This window comes from Balaenoptera ricei, chromosome 15, assembly GCF_028023285.1.
Source record: "Balaenoptera ricei isolate mBalRic1 chromosome 15, mBalRic1.hap2, whole genome shotgun sequence".
Taxonomy (NCBI): Eukaryota; Metazoa; Chordata; class Mammalia; order Artiodactyla; family Balaenopteridae; genus Balaenoptera; species Balaenoptera ricei.
The window spans coordinates 87756428-87773197 of record NC_082653.1 but is presented as its reverse complement, the minus strand read 5'-3'; the positions used below and the strand labels follow the sequence as shown (position 1 = coordinate 87773197).

Sequence of the window (16770 nt, the reverse complement as noted above, 5' to 3'; positions counted from 1 at the left end):
ACAGTGTTAGTACACTGTTATGAGGTGAACAAATGAATGAGTCTCCACACAGGGTAGTGTGGTGTAGCAGGACGAATGCCTGGCAGGTTATTACTGTTCGAATTGCAACACCACCAATTATTATGAGTCCATGACCCTCGTTTCTTCAGTCTCTTCATCTGTACAACAAAGGGGCTGAGCCACACGGTGGTCGGACGCTGTCTCCCCACAAGCTGGTTAGTGCTCAGGAGCCCAGGTTTAGTAGTTTCACCATCGTCTCCTTGTCTGCAAAGTAGAAACAGTTTCAGGGCTTTTGTTGGCACTGAAGGAGAAAACATAGCTAAAATTCAGCATGGTGCCTGGCACATGGTAAACACCTCAAAAACACAAGCTACCAGGTAACACTTTGCCGCTGGTCCAATTACTTGAATGGTATTTTAAATGGCAAAATTTTATTTGTTCTGAAATTATCCCCTTCGCTCATTGGCGCTCCTCTGCTCTGTGAAGCCCTGTTTCCTGAGTGGTGTCAGGTACAGTCTGTACCCCAAGTTCTGGTTCCCTATTTACACCTTCCCTGATGGATCCTAAAAGAAACCACATGCTCTTCTCTGAGGTGCCACCAGAGTTGTTTATAAAAGGTGAATCTTACCAGGCTTCTCACCTTCTTAACTTCCATCTGCTTCCTCGGGATATTGTTCATGTGGCAGACAAGTGCCTTCACGATCTAAACTACCTATGCGCCAGTACCTCCTGCTCCTCTCCCTCTCCTGGGGCTCCACAAACCCCCTGCCCTTCCTGCATCTGTTGTTTCACTTACTTTCTCTTAGTTACAGACGGTTCCAGAATTTCCATGCTTCCACTTACAGTGTTTTGACTTTACAATGGTGCAAAAGCAATACATATTCAGTAGAAACCGTACTTCAAATTTGGAATTTTGATCTTCTCACATGCTGCCGATATGCGGTAAGTAGGATCCTTTCTCATGACGCTGGGCTGCGGCGGCGAGCTGCAGCTCCCAGGCAACCACGCAATCACAAGGGTAAAAAACCATCCACTTACAGCCATTCTGTACCCAGACAACCATCCTGTTTTTCACTTTCAGTACAGTATTCCATCAATTACATGACATATTCAACGCTTTATTATAAAATAGGCTTTGAGTTAGATGATTTTGCCCAACTGTAGGCTAATGGAATCGTTCTGAGCAAGTTTTAGGTAGGTTACGCTAAGCTATGATGTTGGGTGGGTTAAGGGCATTAAATGCATTTTGGACTTACAAACGGGATGAAACCCCATTGCAAGCGTAGGAAGATCTGTCTACTACGCGGCTGGCGCTTTGCTTCGCTTGCCCGCCCAGACACGTGGTCCTTTGGCCGGCGAGGCCACGCCCCTTCACGCATAGCCACGCCCCTTCCGCCGAAAGCCCTGTCTTCCGGGCGCAAAGCCTGCCGGATCCCCGAGCACTTATCTGTGAGCGTCCGGGTGGGGGTGGGTGCTGGGTCAGGTGGACGCGTTCGGCGGTGGCATGTCCTTCTCAGCCTGAGCTCGTTCCCCGAGCCTGGGCCCTCTGGGCTCTCGGAGTCGCCTCCAGGGCGCTTTCACGGTTCCCCACGCCCGCGGTCCCCGTCCTCGCCCCCTCCAAGCCCGGCGGGTCGCACGGCACGGGGCGGGGCCTGCAGCGGTGACGGACGCGAAGCGGGTGAGGCGCGCGCCAGGGAAGGGGTTGCGGTCGCTGTGGCTGGCCCCGCGGGGTCGGGGTTCGGGGCCCGGGACCAGGGCCGGAGAGCAGCCTGGGGCCCGCGTGCGTGGCCCGGGCTGGGCCGCGGCCGCCGGCCTGGCGTCCTCAGCGGGGTCCGCAGGGAGGGCGCCTTGCGCAAGGACTTAACCTGGCCAGGGACAGACAGACGCCCCAGCCCAGGCAGGCCTGTTTCTGACCCGGCAGACAAGAGTCACTGGCCACCCCACCCCCCTGCAAGAGCCCTCCCTGAGCACAGGACCGACGAGCGCCCTGAACTCTTCCCAGGCCGGACACGCAGGTCCAGTTGCCGCCCCGGGAGGAACCGGCAGTGGGCAGGGCGCCTTCCCCCCCGCACACTCCTGCTGCAGGGTTTTCACACTGATCCTGGGAGGGACACACACACACCTCCGGTCTGGACTGAGCCGCTCTGCCTCCTGCACGTGGCCGGCCCCAGAGCGCGCACACGCCCCTCGCTCTGGCCCGCCTGCAGCCTCGGTCAGCTTCGTGCTCCCTTCATTCTCGCCTCCCACCAGCGTCCCGGGTTGGCCGACTTTGAGCTGCCCAGGCCTCATGCTGTGCTTCAGATTCCGTTCCATCTCCACCGCCAGAACTGAGGGCTCTGCTTGCTCTTGGCAACCTCCGGTCCCAACTGCGCTGAGGCTTTACATCGATCCCGGCAGCTTGGAGTTTGCGTCTGAAGAGTGTGGTCACCTGGCCTGAGGTGAAAGTCCTGGGGCCTGGGCGGGCGTGGGGACTGCCTGGGACTAGGGCCGGTGGCGTCTGGCCCTGACATTGCCTTTGCAGGAGCCCCAGCCTCGTCATGGACCCAGAGTGCTCCCGGCTCCTCCCTGCCCTCTGTGCCGTCCTGGCCGACCCCAGGCAGCCTGTGGCAGACGACACGTGTTTGGAGAAGCTGCTGGACTGGTTTACAACAGTAACCGAAGCGGGTAAGGGTGAGGGTGCTGCTGGTGGTTTTCCCCGGAGGCCAGAGGGTGCCGGGCTCCCCTGTCCTCGGGGAGGACTGTCTGTCCAGTGTCCTTCCTTCATATCTTAGAGATTCCCCCTGGCTTTGGGCACGCGGCAAGCTGAGCCCAAGGGGATGGTCAGGAGAGCTCGAGCTGCAGGCCTCCCGTTACTCGGGCCATGCTAGGCGGCCGCCGAGGCCACGGGACAAACTTATCTTCTTGTTTGCATCGCATTTTTTCTGTTTTAAGAAATCGGTTTTTCTTTCTGATTATGTAAGTAATACATATTGTTTATATAAAACTTGCACAGCACAGAGGAGTAAAGAGGAAGATTAAACCACTCCGAACATTTTTTTCCTTCCAACCTTTTTTCTTGACACATCATAATTCTGTACTTTTCTTATAAAAATGAGGTCACACCGTAAGTACAACGTGGTATCTTACTTTTTCTCTCTTACTGTCCTAGTGGGTGTTTTCCCCACTGACACGTTGATTTTATTGACTGTATGTCAGTTTGCTCTGTGAATGGACCTTAATTTTACAATTAGTCCACTGTTGTTAGATGTCCGTGTTTCTAATGTGTCATTATTATAAATAATGACATAATGGCTTTCTCTGTACGTAAATCTGCTCATGTAAATGTTTGGCTGATAATTGTTTTAGTGTGGGTTACGTGTCATAAATTTCTGCTATTTGTTTCTTTGGTTTACCCTGTTCTTTTACCCTCTTTTGAGTTGAGTATCTAGGTCTGTCTTGTTTTCTAATAGATGCATTTAAGGCTACACATGTCTCTGAAGGTATCACTTTAGCTGCACCCTGGAAGTCTTACTATGCGGTGCTTTTGTTGTGATTTACTTCCAAATATTTCATACTTTTCATTATAATATTTCTTCATCCACAAATTATCAATATTTAAAGGGTATCTTTAGATTCATGACATGGGTTTTTTTTTCAGTCTTTTTGTTACTGATTTCTAATTTATTTCATTGGAGTTAGAAAGTATTTGTATTTTGATTCTTTTATATCTGTTGAGGCTTTTATCGTGGCGTAGTACACAGACCATTTTTGCACATATTCTATAGATTTCTCTATAGGATATTACTTTTTGGTATTTATAGAGTCCTCAATTGTGGCCTAGTAGTTAAATTAAAAAAAAAACTTTTTAATTGAAGTATAGCTGATTTACAGTGTTGTGTTAGTTTCTGGTGTACAGCAAAACGATTTGGTTTTTTTTTGTATATATATACACACACGCTTTTTCAGAGTCTTTTCCATTATAGTTTATTACAAGATATTGACTCTAGCTTCCTGTGCTATACAGTAGAACCTTGTTGTTTATCTTATTTATAGTAGTTTGTATCTGCTAATCCCAAACTCCTGATTTATACCCCCCCTTCCCCTTTAGTAACCATAAGTTTGTTTTCTATGTCTGTGAGTCTGTTTCTGTTTTGTAAATAAGTTAATTTGTATCATTTTTTTTAGATTCCATATATAAGTGATATCATATGATATCTGTTTTTCTCTGTCTGACTTACTTCACTTAGTATGATAACCTCTAGGTGCGTCCATGGTGCTGCAAATGGCATTATTTCATCCTTTTTTATGGCTGAGTGATAGTTCATTCTATACACACACACACACACACCCCACATCTTTATCCATATCTGTCGCTGGACAGTTAGGTTGCTTCCATGTCTTGGCTGTTGTAAATAGTGCTGTGATGAATTTTGGGGTGCATGTATCTTTTGAAATTATGGTTTTCTCCAGATATATGCCAGGAATGGGATTGCTGGATCATACGGTAACTCTATTAAAAATTATTTTTAAATAGCTTTATTTGAGATTTGATTTACATACCATGAAATTGATCTATTTAAAGTGTGTTATTAATTCAGTGTTTTTTTAGTAAATTCACACAGTTTTGCCACCGTCCAAAGGTTAATTTTGCAACATTTTCATCCCCTTAGAAGAAACCTGGTATCCATTGGCAGTTAATCTCTATTCCCTCCTCCCGCAGCCTGTATGTATTTTCCTCAGTGTCGTACATGATGAAAAGAATATAGTCTCCATACTTGTTCCTCAGTTCAAGTTTACATTGTTAAAACCTGTGATTTTCTTGCTAATTTGTTTGCTTAATTGTTTTTGAGAGATATGTGAAAATCTTAAACTAAGATGGTGGATTCAACAATTTCTCTTTGAAATTCTGTCTTTTTTCCCCCTTTGTATATTTTGAAGTTAGGTTAGGTATGTACAGTCTTAGACTGTTATATCTTCCAGGATTTGGCTGTTTGAGCAATGACTTCCTTTCTAAAACTCTGACAGAGCTTTTTGCTTTAAAGTCAGTTTTGTTTGATATTACTCTTGCTGCAGCAGCTTTTTAAAAATTAGGATTTGCCAACTGTATCTTTTCAGCCTTTACAAACGTGGCCTTCTGTGTTGTCACGCTTCATTGTTTCTTGCACACAGTGTGATGCTACCCTTTGGTTCTTGATCTAGTCTGCACAGCTCTTTATTCTCATGGACAGTTTAATTTGTTTCATTTGTTGAGTTTACTGTTATATTGGAACCTATTTTTACTATATTCTTTGGCATTTAAAACATTTTTTCCATGCCTTGTCGTTGTGCCTTTTACCTCCTTTTCTGCCCCCCATCGGTTTAATAAAGCTTTTGTTTTTTCAGTCTTTCTGGTTTTGAAGTGAAGTTTTGAAGCATTCTGCTTACGTTTTGGGGGGTTACTCTTACGTGCAAACTGGATTTTAAAAGTTGAAAGTCAGGTAGAATCTCTGTCTTCTGCGCCAGCCACACACGGAGTCTCGGGCACTTTAACTCCAGCTCGGTCCAGTCTTCCGTGGTTTGTCGTCTGGTGTTTTGACTCTGTTTTGTTTTAAACTCCTTCAAAAGTTAACTTAATTTTTAAAGTCAGTGCTTTTTTAGGTTCGCCCACGTTTTTGGTTTCTTTGATTCTTGCTTCTCTCTCCTTCACCCTGGTGTTCCCTCCTTACTGTGCCATTCATCGTCCTTTCACAAGGGCCTCGCAGTGGAGGCCCTCCCAGCGTTGCCCCAGGTTTCCTCCCCCTTCCCCTGCCCCACCCCCGGCAGCGCTTTGGAATGACAGAGCAGTCGCGAAGAGACGTTTTAGATGCCACGTCTGGAAAAGAATGCCTGTTCCATTGCGCTTCTTGCTTTCGTATTCTCAGTTTAAGAGAAAAGTATCCATTGGAGAGGTGAAAATTGTCTTCTGCTTCAGTTTGCATTTCTTTTTCATAATCAGCAAGGCAGAACATCTTTCGTGGTTTGCTGGCCATTTGTATATTCTGTCCAAGTCCCTTGCCTGTTGTTAGGTATTGGCTTTCTACATTGTCCCCCTCATTGAATTAAAGTTATGGATCCTTCGTGGCAGTTGTTGCAGCTGTTTCCTCCCAGTTGGACTGCTAAGTCTAATAGCCTGAGAGAAAGAGAGTCTGGGGGCTGCCAGAAGAATGGCCCCTCAGGGAGGCATGCGCTGTGCCCCTGGTGACATGCTTCCCGGCTGGGCCTGTCTCCAGGGTCCAGCCTCCTGTTACTACAGGAGAATCCCTGCCTGGTAGAGCTGCTGTTCCGCGTGCTGAAATCCCAGGACCTAAGTTCCAGAATCCTCTCCTTCTCACTCCGCCTCGCAGGGATATTTGCAGCCCAGGAAGACTGCTTCCAGTATCTTCAGGTGAGCCTGGGTCCTCCCACCTGAGTGACCCACCTTCTCCTGCAGGTACACAAAGCAGTCTCCGAACCTTGTTTTGCTCCCGTGTCTTGATGTGTACCGCAAGGTTTTTATTCCTGAGTATAATTCTCCTTTGAAAAACTCACCAGGAATGGTGTTGGGTTGAACGGGGAACATCTTAAAATAAGGCAGAGCTGGGGCTGGCTCTCTGCTCTGACGCCGCCCTTCACAGGTGCTCCTCAGTCCAGCAGCGCAGGCTCCAGGGGCCCAGCCCACCCCAGCTCGCTGCGGGACAGGCTTCCCAGGATGTTCTGCACTGAGGTGTGTTTTAGGAAATGACTTCACGTGTGATAATCCACCCATACCTCTGGTGCTTTGCAGTTGGTAAAACACCTCAGTTTACAAAATCACATTCATGTTATCCTGGGCGCCCTGGCCAGTAAGCAGGTCAGGAGTCTTCATCTTTTTCCTGGATTAGGAGACAGTGAAGGCTTAATATAAGAATCCCACAGAACTGGCAGAGCTCACACTAGACCCTGAAGGGTCGCACTGTTCGAATGCTCTGTTACACCATCTGTTTCTCTGAAAGTAAATCCTCAGTCCCAGTCAGATGGCCTTCCCCAACTTCATTGATTTCCTGAGTACTTCCCAGTTCCCATCTCTACTTCTCCAGGGCCTCCTCTTCCTTCCCAAGGCTGACCATGGCTTTAGAGGCTTAGAAGGCCGCTGACTGCCCTTCAGTCTGGTGGTTGGCCCCCTGTACGTGGGGACGAGGGACAGGGGCAGGTTCGGGCTCTGAGTCGCAGTGGAAGGCTGCTCTCTGTCCTGGGCCCATGGCACTGTCTTGGGCTCCTGTTCCCTTTTCACCTGGCCTTTCACAGGCTCCCAGGGGACCTGGCAGCCCTAAGGGCCCTTCAGCAGCCAGATGCTCATCAGTAGCTGGTGTCTGGGCAGGGGACATGAGGACAAACTACTTGAGGCAGGGGCCCGAGCCTTTGTACCTTCCCATTGGCTACGAGCTGCCCCCAGGGAGAGGCTGTAGCTCTGGGGGGGCATTTCGGTGACGCGAGGTCCCACAGAGGGCCTGCCCTGTGAGCTGCCGCCTCCAGCAACACCCCTCAAGGCCTCGAGGCCATTGCGGAGTTGGAGTCATCCTTGAGCGACTGGAAGTGTGTCTCCGAGGCCCTGTGGTCTCTTACCCTGGAGTCTGAGATGACTTGAGGGTGGGGACCAGCATTTTATTGTCAAGATAGACAAGGCTCAGAGCTAGTAGCTACACCCGTGAGGGGCTCCGTTGGTAAGAGGCAGCCCCCGAGTTTCCCACTCGTTGTGTTGGCACCCTGTAGTGAACAAGAATCTTGTGCACGTGGCAGCAGATCAGGACAATGCGTATTGTCCTGTGGACGTCCACGAGCAGATGGGGATTGAGTGGGGAGTTAGCCACTGCCTGCTGACGGGGTGGGGTGGCCAGCTTCGTAGGGGCAGTGGTCTTGCAGCCGGGTTGTAAGGGGTTTGAGCAGGTGTATGGGGGGGGTAGGCCTGACTCATGGGGCGTGCTGGGGAATCCAGGGTAGGGGACACCTGGAGGAGGGCAGGTGCCCTGGAGGACCCCGAGTGCCAAGCACAAGAGCCCAGTCGGCTGTGGAGACCTTTGGGGGTCCTTGAGCGCAGCATGTCATGGTCAGAGGGGGACCTTGGGCGTTGCAGCTGGTGGGCTGTGTGGGGGAAGGGTTTCTGAAGTGAACGGTGACAGGGTTGATGAGCCTTTACGGAAAACCCAGTTCTTCCTTCCGAAGTTCTCACCCCTGGAAGGCAGAGGTGGCAGTGCGGTGGCCGCCATCGGCTGGCCCTGGTGGCCACCTGCCACCTCTCACAGGCTCTTTGTGTCGGCAGCTCACGAGAAAGTTCCCCCAAAGAAGAGCCTCGACCAGCTGTGAACGATAGAAAAGCCATCGCTGATGTGTGGTCCCCTGGGACCTTGCTCAGGTCACCACTTCCTCCTCTGCTTCCCAGCAGGGGGAGCTGCTGCCCATGCTCTTCGGGGAGGTGGGCCCCCTCGGAGGAGCGGCCTGGACGGCCCCCGCTGTGCGCAGCGGCTGGATCCAGGGCCTGCGCACCCTGGCACAGCACCCTAGTGCCCTGCGCTTCCTTGCCGCCTGTGGTGAGTGCCCCCGTCTGCCCTGCCTTCCGCCTCTGCCCTTGCTGTGCCTGATGCTGTGCGACTCCTGGGAAGTCATTGCACCTTGCCGTGTCTCTTCCTCTGAACGTGAAAGTGGCTGTGGTATCGTAGGGCTGTTGTGAGGAACGTTCGGGGTAACCAAGGGTTGGAGGCCCCTCAAGGGTGTACGGTGTCCTGTGGCTTATAGGTGAGACCCAGCAGTTGGGGTGGCTTTGAAACTGCTGAGAAGAATCCAAAGTGGCCAGGGTTCTAAAGCCCCTCGCCCTGTGATCCCTCCGTCTGATTCCTGTGCCTCTGAGTAGCGGGGAGGCTGGGCCTCTAACGGTGCCTCCGCACTGGGTGGTTTCTGAGTTCTGTCCGCGAGGTTCTGAAGTCCAGTGGTTAAAGCTGCTCAGTGGCTTCCGCGTCGCTGCTGTCACCATGGACTCTGTTCCAGCTGAACCCTGTTTCTTTCCCCACCCGTTGTCCCTCCCCCTCCCCAGGTGCTGTTGACACCATCTTCTCCCTGCAGGGAGATCCCAGCCTGTTTGTGGCCTCGGCAGCCGGGCAGCTCCTGGTGCACATCCTGGACTTGGCGATGCGAGGCCCAGCCGAGGGCCGCTGCAGTCCGCAGGCTTGTGACTGGCCAGCGTGTGCCCAGAAGATTGTGTGTCACATCGAAGACTCCCTGTGCTCCATGGCCACCCCGCAGGTCACACAGGCCCTCAATGTCCTGACCACCGTGTTCGGGCACTGCCATGGCCTTTGGACGCAAGGCCTTTGGGTGCGGCTGAGCCCCCTCGTGGCCCGCCTGCTCGAGAAAGACCCTGTCCCAGCCTCACACTCGCTCGTGGATCTCCTCCTCAGCGTGGCCCGGTCAGGCCCCCGGGGCGCAGCTGGTGGGGTGGGCAGGAGGGGGGGCTCGTTTTCTTCGGGAAGTCTTGGGGCAGCCATCACACCTGGGCCACATCTCACTGGCTGCCCGAGAACGCTGCCTTGAGCAGAGGGGACACCAGAGGGGGTCTGAAAGCCCGCACACCCGGGAAGGGCCTTCCGTCTCAGCCGGCACACCCAGTCCAGGCCACGGCGGCCCCCGGGCACGGTGTGGGCTGGACGGGGGAATGACGTTCTTTTCCTGGGCTCCTCCGCAGTTCTTCTGTGCCGAGTTCTGACCGTGGCCTGTGGGAGACTTTGGCCCAGACTCTGAGCCACTTGAGCCCCACACAGGCAGGGCCTCTGGCTTTGGGGATCCTGAAACTGCAGGACTGGTAAGGATTGGGGTTCATGTTGTGTGAGGCGGGCAGAGAGGTCAGGGAACTTCAGGGGAGCTCCTGAAACCAGAGATCAGTCAGAGGCGGCTGGCCGGGGCGTGGCCAGGCAGTCCGTGGGTTATCACCAAGGTGTTGGCACAGGCTCTGGCTTCTACATTTTTTAGTGGTGGAATAGCTTTTTCACAGGCTCCCCAAAGATAAAAGAGACTCTCAGAGCAGCCCTGCTCAGAGCAGGGTTGGGTTCATACTCAGGATCTGCTCAGCTGCCTTCTGCCACCTCCCCAGTGGCCTCACCTTGTGGATTCTGGGCCGCCCCGTGTGCATGCCACTGGGGTGGGTACCAGGGGCTGTGGGACGGTGGAGGGGGACCCAGTAGACAGGAGTGACAGGACAGATTCCCAGAGGGAGAGAGATGTGCGCCCTACCAGGAAGGGGGTGTGGGGTCCGGAGAGGTGGGAAGGAAGAGAAATCATTCCAGGGTTTTGGGCGGACTAGAGCCGGACTTGTTGGCCCAGGTCTGGGGTGAAAGTGGGCACAGGGCGCTGGGGGTACGATGCCAGCCTGGCTCTGGGCTCCAGGGTCTCCGGATGTTCAGAGAGAGGGAGTGGTCCGAAGGGAGAGGGAAGGATTGGGCAGCTGGCTTGGAGGGAGAGCTCTGTACCAGCTCGGCCTCCCAACCACCCTGGGCCCAAGCACATCGGCGAGACCATGTTCCAGAACGTAGGAAAGGATATCTCAGCGTTGGGAGTACTTCCGGGAGGTGGGGCATCCCATCCCTTTGGCCCTGAGCAGGCACTGCCCATTGGAGTGGGTGTGGCCAGGCCTTGCCCAGGCTCTTCCCGGGGCCCGGGTGGTGCTTCCTAGCAGCTCCTTGGAGTCCCAGGCCAGCGGTGTGAGTGCCGGTCACAGTGCTTACAGGGAAGCTGTGTCTCGAGGGGGTGTCCAGATCCCCAGCACTGACCCCTTTGGCCCAGACTTGCTGGGGATATTAGGAGGGTAGCCAGCTTGCCTGAGGGCGGGGGCAGCCCTCACCGTGTCCTCTGTCCTCAGTCCACAGGCGCTGAGGACCCAGGCCTTCGGCGTCCTCCTCCAGCCCCTGGCCTGTGTCCTGGAAGCTGCTGCTCAGGCCCCTGGACCTCCAGGTAGGCTGCTGGGAAGGGTGGGCAGGTGCAGGAAGGCAGGACCCTGGGGTCCTGAGAACGTCCTTGGGGCCAGGGCGGGCTGATGGGCAGCGGGGTACCTGGCTTGCCACGCCCCCTAAGAGTGAAGGTGGCTGCGGTGTCGGCTGCCGCCCCGGGTGTGACTGCTGCTCGCGTCCCCGCCTGGGAGTTCATAGGGCAGCATTGCCCGCTGTGGGCATCAGCTGGAGCGGCCCCCAGAGCAGCTGACCCTGGGAGTTGGTGGTGGTTACCGGGGGCCTGGGCCACGTGGATGGTTCCTGACCCAGAGCGGGCACACGGGCTTGGCGCTCGTCCTCCCAGAAGGTCAGTTCTGCGACGGGAGAGTGAGTTTCCTCGCTGCGACTTGGCTTGCTTCAGCCGCACGATGGGGTGAGGATTAGAGAAGGGGGCCCAGCTGTGCCTCAGAGCCGCATGTCGAGCGTAGAGATGGGCCTCTGACCCGCGGAAACCGGCCCGGGCATGGGCTGCAGGGAGAGTGGGACTGCTCGAGAGCCCTGCAGACAGGTTCAGACCTCAGCTCCGGCCGGCTGGACGCCGCCCTGGACGAGCCACCTGCTCGGAACGTCCGGGCCTGGTCTCTGGCGTGAAGCAGTGACCAGCGGCAAGGCCTGTGGTGGCCACGCAGGAGGTGCCCGCTAACCGGGAGCTGTTTCTGGCTGTCCTGCAGGCTTGCTGCATGGGGCCGCAGGCGACCCGATGGCGGTGGACACGCTCCTCTGCTCCAAGTCGGCCTGCGTGGGTCTCCTGTGCTGCGCTCTCACCCACCTGGGGCTGCTGCAGCCGCTGGTAGGTACGGCCCGGCCCGGCTCCACACTGGCAGTGGGACTTGTGGCCTGCACTGACCCTCCCTCTCCCCCAGCCCCAGCGCCCCTCGCCCTGGCCGCAGGCGCCCCTGCTTGGGGCTGCGGTGACGGTCCTGCGGCTCTGCAGTGGCTCAGTGGCCCCCACCTCCGATGTGGGCGGCCGCCTCTGTGCGATCCTGGTGGGCTGTGGCCGGGTCCAGCGAGCTGCCCTGGATTTCCTGGGGGCGCTGTCTCAGGGGGCCGGTAAGTGAGAATGCTCTCTCCGCACAGCTCGGGTGTTGGGCGAGCCCCACAGCTGCGCAGAGATGTCCCCAGACTGCTGTCCTCCGCGCGTCTCCTCTGGGGCAGGGGCTGGGATTCAGCTGACCGATGGGTTCTGCCCCCTCTTCTCCTTGGGCTGCCACACTTGCGGGCTGGGGAGGCCCCAGGGTAGGAGGTTGGGTGCTTCAGCCATCCACGTCTGTCTCAGGCCCTCAGGAGTCGGTGACGCAGGTGTTTTCCGTTCTCCTGGAGTACCTCATGAGCCCTGAGTCCAGCTCCATGGTACACGCACAGGGTGCAGGGTGCGGGGGGGGGGGGGGAAGGGGAGGGGGAGGAAGGCAGAGGCAGGGTACCCCTGCAGGCCTCTCTGGGGCCAGAATTGCCTCTTTTTTTTTTTTTTTTTTAAATAATTAAAAAATTTTGGCTGTTTGTTGCTGCGTGCGGGCTTTCTCTAGTTGCAGTGAGCGGGAGCTACTCTTTGTTGCGGTGCACGGATTTTGCATTGCAGTGGCTTCTCTTGTTGCTGAGCATGGGCTCTAGGTACAGCGGGCTTCAGTAGTTGTGGCTCGCAGGCTCAGTAGTTGTGGCTCGCAGGCTCTAGAGTGCAGGCTCAATAGCTGTGACGCACGGGCTTAGTTGCTCCGTGGCATGTGGGATCTTCCCGGACCAGGGCTCAAACCCATGCCCCCTGCGTTGGCAGGCGGATTCTTAACCACTGCGCCACTAGGGAAGTCCCCAGAATTGCTTCTTAAAGTGAGTTTCAAGGGGCAGGCAGCTGCACAGGGTTCGGCCCGGGGCCTGGCATCGGTGGAGATTGAGTGAGGGGTCACCGGGCTGTGGAAAGCAGGGAGAGGATCCAGTCTTACAGGGAATTCTCCACGAGAGATGTAAACTAGAACCAGGTGGCCCTTACGCTTGGGCTCCAAACTCTCATTGAGGTTTCCTGCAAATCTCCCCGTTCTTGTAGCCCCAGGGTTGAGTCATGCTCTGGAGGTGCAGGATTAGCATGTGCAGTGAGCAGGCAGTGGGGAGATTGGATGATAGGCCTGGCAGATTCCGGGGCTTTCAGGAAAAGGTGCCGTGGGTAGTTCCTCCTGTTTTGGTGCAGAAATTTCATTTCCCCGTTAGTGGGGCTTCCTGACAAGAGCTGCCCCCTCCTCTTCTCTCTCGCTAGTCTTGGATGCCAGTCTGCCGCTTCCAGAGGCTTCTGCCTCGTAAAAATGAAGTCCAGTGTTCCCTCTCCCCATGCACCCTGTCCCCATCTTACACCCCAGGGCAGGGGCAGGGGCAGAGGCACTGGAAGGTGGACGGGGGCAGGCGGGCCAGCTCACCCCTCCTGGCCCTGCAGCCCCACTCTTCCCGCTCCAGGTTCTGAAGAAGGCCTTTCAGGCCACACTCAGGTGGCTCCTGAGCTCACCCAAGACCCCCGGCTGCTGCGACCTGGACCCCCGCACCCAGCTGTTCCTCAGGGGTAATCCCAGCCCCTCCCAGGGGAAACCGAGGGAGGAGCAGGGATGGAGGCGACTGGGGGCTGGGCGGGAAGGCAGGGTGGACATGGCCCGGGCCCCTCTGAACCGTTCCCCCTGCCCCAGAGCTGCTTCCTGTGCTACAGAAGCGCCTGTGCAGCCCCTGCTGGGAGGTGAGGGACTCAGGCCTCGAGTTCCTGACCCAAATGACCAGACACTGGGGAGGTGAGTGCAGGGGGCGGGGCCGGGGGCGGGGCGGGGCCCTGTGGGAGGGCTGGCCTGGCCTTGGCACACTGTTGTCCCCAGGTAGTTGGGAACTCGGACCACCTAGGCTGCCTCTGGGAGAGGGAGGAGAGGCTGTGGACTCAGCTTTTGGTCATAGCTGGTTGTGGCTGCTTGGACCCCCAGGGCAGGCCGGCTTCAGACAAGCGCTCCTTGCTTCAGAGGTGCCCGAGCTCACCAGGCAGCTTCTGCAAGACCCTGAGAGTTACGTCCGCGCGAGCGCAGTGACCGCCACAGGGCAGCTGTCTAGCTGGGGGCTGCTTGCCGCCCCTGCCAGCCCTGAGCGCCCAGGGGCTCAGCAGGTAGGAGGCAGTGGGTCCTGTGGCCGTGTGCCCACCTGGCGGCTGTCCTGATGCCGGGGTGGAGTGGGTCTGCCGCCCAGGGGTGGCATTCGGGGTCGGGCGTGTCCCCTGAATCTCCGGCTCCGCCTCCTGGAAGCCCTGTCACTTGGACACGGCCACCCCCGTTTGACGGTGGGCAGATGGGGGGCTGAAGGGCACATCGCCTGAAGGAAGCCGAGCGTGGCGGGGGGTCCTCAGGGGGGTTCTCCCTGCTGCCCCCCGAGCCCGTCCGCGGGAACTCGACTTCCCTGGTCCCTCCCCCCTCTCCCCACCCCGTCCTCCAGAAGAGCCTGCTCGTGGAGCTTCTGCACGTCCTCTGCGCAGACTCGGAGGGCTTCCCCCGGAGGGCCGTCACGCAGGTCTTCACCGAGTGGCTGAGGGACGGCCATGCTGACGTAGCTGAAGACCCGGAGCGGTTTGTGGCCCGAGTGCTGCAGGCGGCGAGCAGGGACCCGGACTGGGAGGTGCGGGCCCAGGGCCTCGAGCTGGCGCTGGTGTTCCTGGGGCGGCTGCTGGGCCCGCGCGGCTCCCACCGTCCCTGTGCCGTGGCCCTGCCCGAGGCAGCCCCGCTTGGCACGCTGGCCCAGGCCCTGCAGGTGCTCTGCCGTGTGCAGCTCTTTGAGTTTGCCTTCCGTGCCTTGTTTGACTGTGACCGACCTGTGGCCCAGAAGTCCTGTGATCTTCTCCTATTCCTGCGGGCCAAGGCTGCTCCCTGTGGCAGCCCGCAGGAGGCGGGGGACAGCCCCACCGTGGCCTCTGTGGAGGCCACCCTGCAGAGATGGCAGGCCGGTGAGCAGGGTCAGCCCCTGGGGTACCTGGAGCCTGGGGCCGTCATGGCTGTGCTGAGGTCTATAGACCTGGAGGGCCTTCGGGACACTCTGGCTGAGAGCAGCGACCACGTGGAGAAGAGCCCCCAGTCACTCCTGCAGGACATGCTGGCTGCCGTGGGCGTCCTCGGGGAGAACGAGGCCGACTGCTACTGACCCGCCTCGTGGCGACCTCCCCAGGACCCTGCTGCTGCACCACGTCCCGTCCTCGGGCCCTGCCATCCTGAGGGCTCTAGCCTGGCCTGGCTGCACAAGGGACCCTCCAGGGAAGCCAGGACCAGGTGAGCCCAGCAAGCTCAAAGAGCCCCACATTTTGATGTATTGCTGAAGAAGTGGCTTATTTTCTGCTCAAAATAAATGTGATTTGACGGTGCCACTGGGTCAGCACAGTGTTCTAAGACTGCCCAGGGGTAGGCCCCAGGCCTGGTAGGGGCTTGGAGAAACATCTGGGGTGGGACCCTCTACACAGTGGCCGTGTGCTTCCTTGGCATGGAGGGGTGGTTCCTCTGCTTGGATCCCACCATGCCCCAGGGACACCCAAGGTCAGAGAGCAAACAGCTCAGGCTGGAGAGTGTCTGGCCTTGGTCCCTGGCCCCTGACGATAGTGACCCCAGGTCTAACCAAGCCAGGTTTTCAGTCTCTGAACCCCCAGGATCAGCTTGACCTTGTAGCAGTTCAGAGCTCACCATTTCAACTCACCAGGCACGTAGAGTCGCCAGTGGTAACATCAGGGGAGTTGAGGTCTGGGCTGGTCCTCAGGTTACCAAACAGATGGTACACCAGTCCGAGCTCTGCCATTTCCCAGCCATGTGACCCTGGGCTGACCTGTTTTCTCATCTGTAAAATGGGGATTTTACTCTTTGCCTCCCAGAGGTAAGTGTCGCAGTGTTCTAAAGCACCCAGCACAGTCAAAGAAGAAATCTCAAGAGAAACTTAAAAATATTTTTAACTGAATGAAAATGAAATTACAGCTTACCAAAATTTGTGGGATGCAGCAGAAGCAGTGCTCAGAGGGATATTTATAGCATTGAATGTGTATATGAGAAAAGAAGAAACATCTAAAATCAATAAACTAAGCTTCCACCTTAGGAAACTAGAAAAAGAGCAAATTCAACCCAAAGTAAGCACAAGAAAAGAAATAATAAAAACTAGAGCAGAAATCAATGAAATTGAAAACAGGAAATCAACAGAGGAAATCAAGTAAACCAAAAACTGGTTTTTGAAGAGATCAATAAAGTCAGTAGGCCCCTAGCCGGGCTAAGAAAAAAGGCACAAATTACTAGTACCAGAAATAAAAGGGAACATCACTGCAGATCCCATGATAATTGAAAGGATAATAAAGGAACAGGGAGCAACTCTGTGCCCACAAATTTGATAACCTACGTGAGATGGACCAATTCTTTGAAAGACAGTCTGCCAAACTGATACAAGAAATAGATGATCTGAGTAGGCCTGTATCTGTTAAAGAAATTGAATCAGTAACTAACAACTTTCCAAAACAAAGCATGAGGCCCAGATGGTTTCACTAGTGAATTCTACAAAGCATTTAAGGAAGAAATTATACCAGTCCTCTACAGTTTTCCAGAAGATAGAGCAGAGGGAATGCTTCCTAACTCATTCTGTGAGGCCAGCATTACCCTAATACCAAAACCAGACAAATATCCAAGAAAACTAGGGACCAGTATCTCTCATGATCATAGATACAGAAGACTTTAACAAAATATTAGCAGATTGCTTCCAACAATGTATAAAAAGAATTATACACCAAGAACAAGTGGGGTTTATTTCATGTATGCAAGGC

The 16770-nt window shown here is 55.2% G+C and overlaps 1 protein-coding gene across 8 annotated transcripts; it reads left to right on the top strand.

Moving 5' to 3' along the window:
- Positions 1-1420: 1420 nt before the first annotated feature.
- BRAT1 (BRCA1 associated ATM activator 1) lies at positions 1421-15342 on the top strand. 8 transcript variants are annotated; one of them, XM_059896445.1, is made up of 15 exons: positions 1421-1678; positions 2326-2438; positions 2522-2664; positions 6228-6382; positions 8393-8540; positions 9041-9413; positions 9689-9805; positions 10859-10950; positions 11657-11775; positions 11849-12035; positions 12262-12335; positions 13422-13524; positions 13646-13744; positions 13928-14103; positions 14427-15342. In XM_059896445.1, exons 3-15 carry the CDS (start codon positions 2538-2540, stop codon positions 15123-15125), a joined length of 2469 nt encoding a protein of 822 aa, XP_059752428.1. In that variant the 5' UTR covers positions 1421-1678; positions 2326-2438; positions 2522-2537; the 3' UTR covers positions 15126-15342. The 8 variants fall into 8 exon arrangements, with proteins under 8 accessions (XP_059752428.1, XP_059752430.1, XP_059752429.1 ...); XM_059896447.1 differs by having other exon boundaries at positions 2251-2438; positions 8396-8540; XM_059896446.1 differs by having other exon boundaries at positions 2251-2438; positions 14430-15342.
- The last annotated feature ends 1428 nt before the right edge of the window (positions 15343-16770 follow it).

Bases quoted from the DNA above. Each gene is read 5' to 3' on its own strand.
- BRAT1 (XM_059896445.1), top strand. From the start codon at position 2,538: ATGGACCCAGAGTGCTCCCGGCTCCTCCCTGCCCTCTGTGCCGTCCTG. The intron at 10,951-11,656 runs GTAGGCTGCTGG...GCTGTCCTGCAG, and splicing joins TCAGGCCCCTGGACCTCCAG to GCTTGCTGCATGGGGCCGCA. The intron at 12,336-13,421 runs GTACACGCACAG...TTCCCGCTCCAG, and splicing joins GCCCTGAGTCCAGCTCCATG to GTTCTGAAGAAGGCCTTTCA.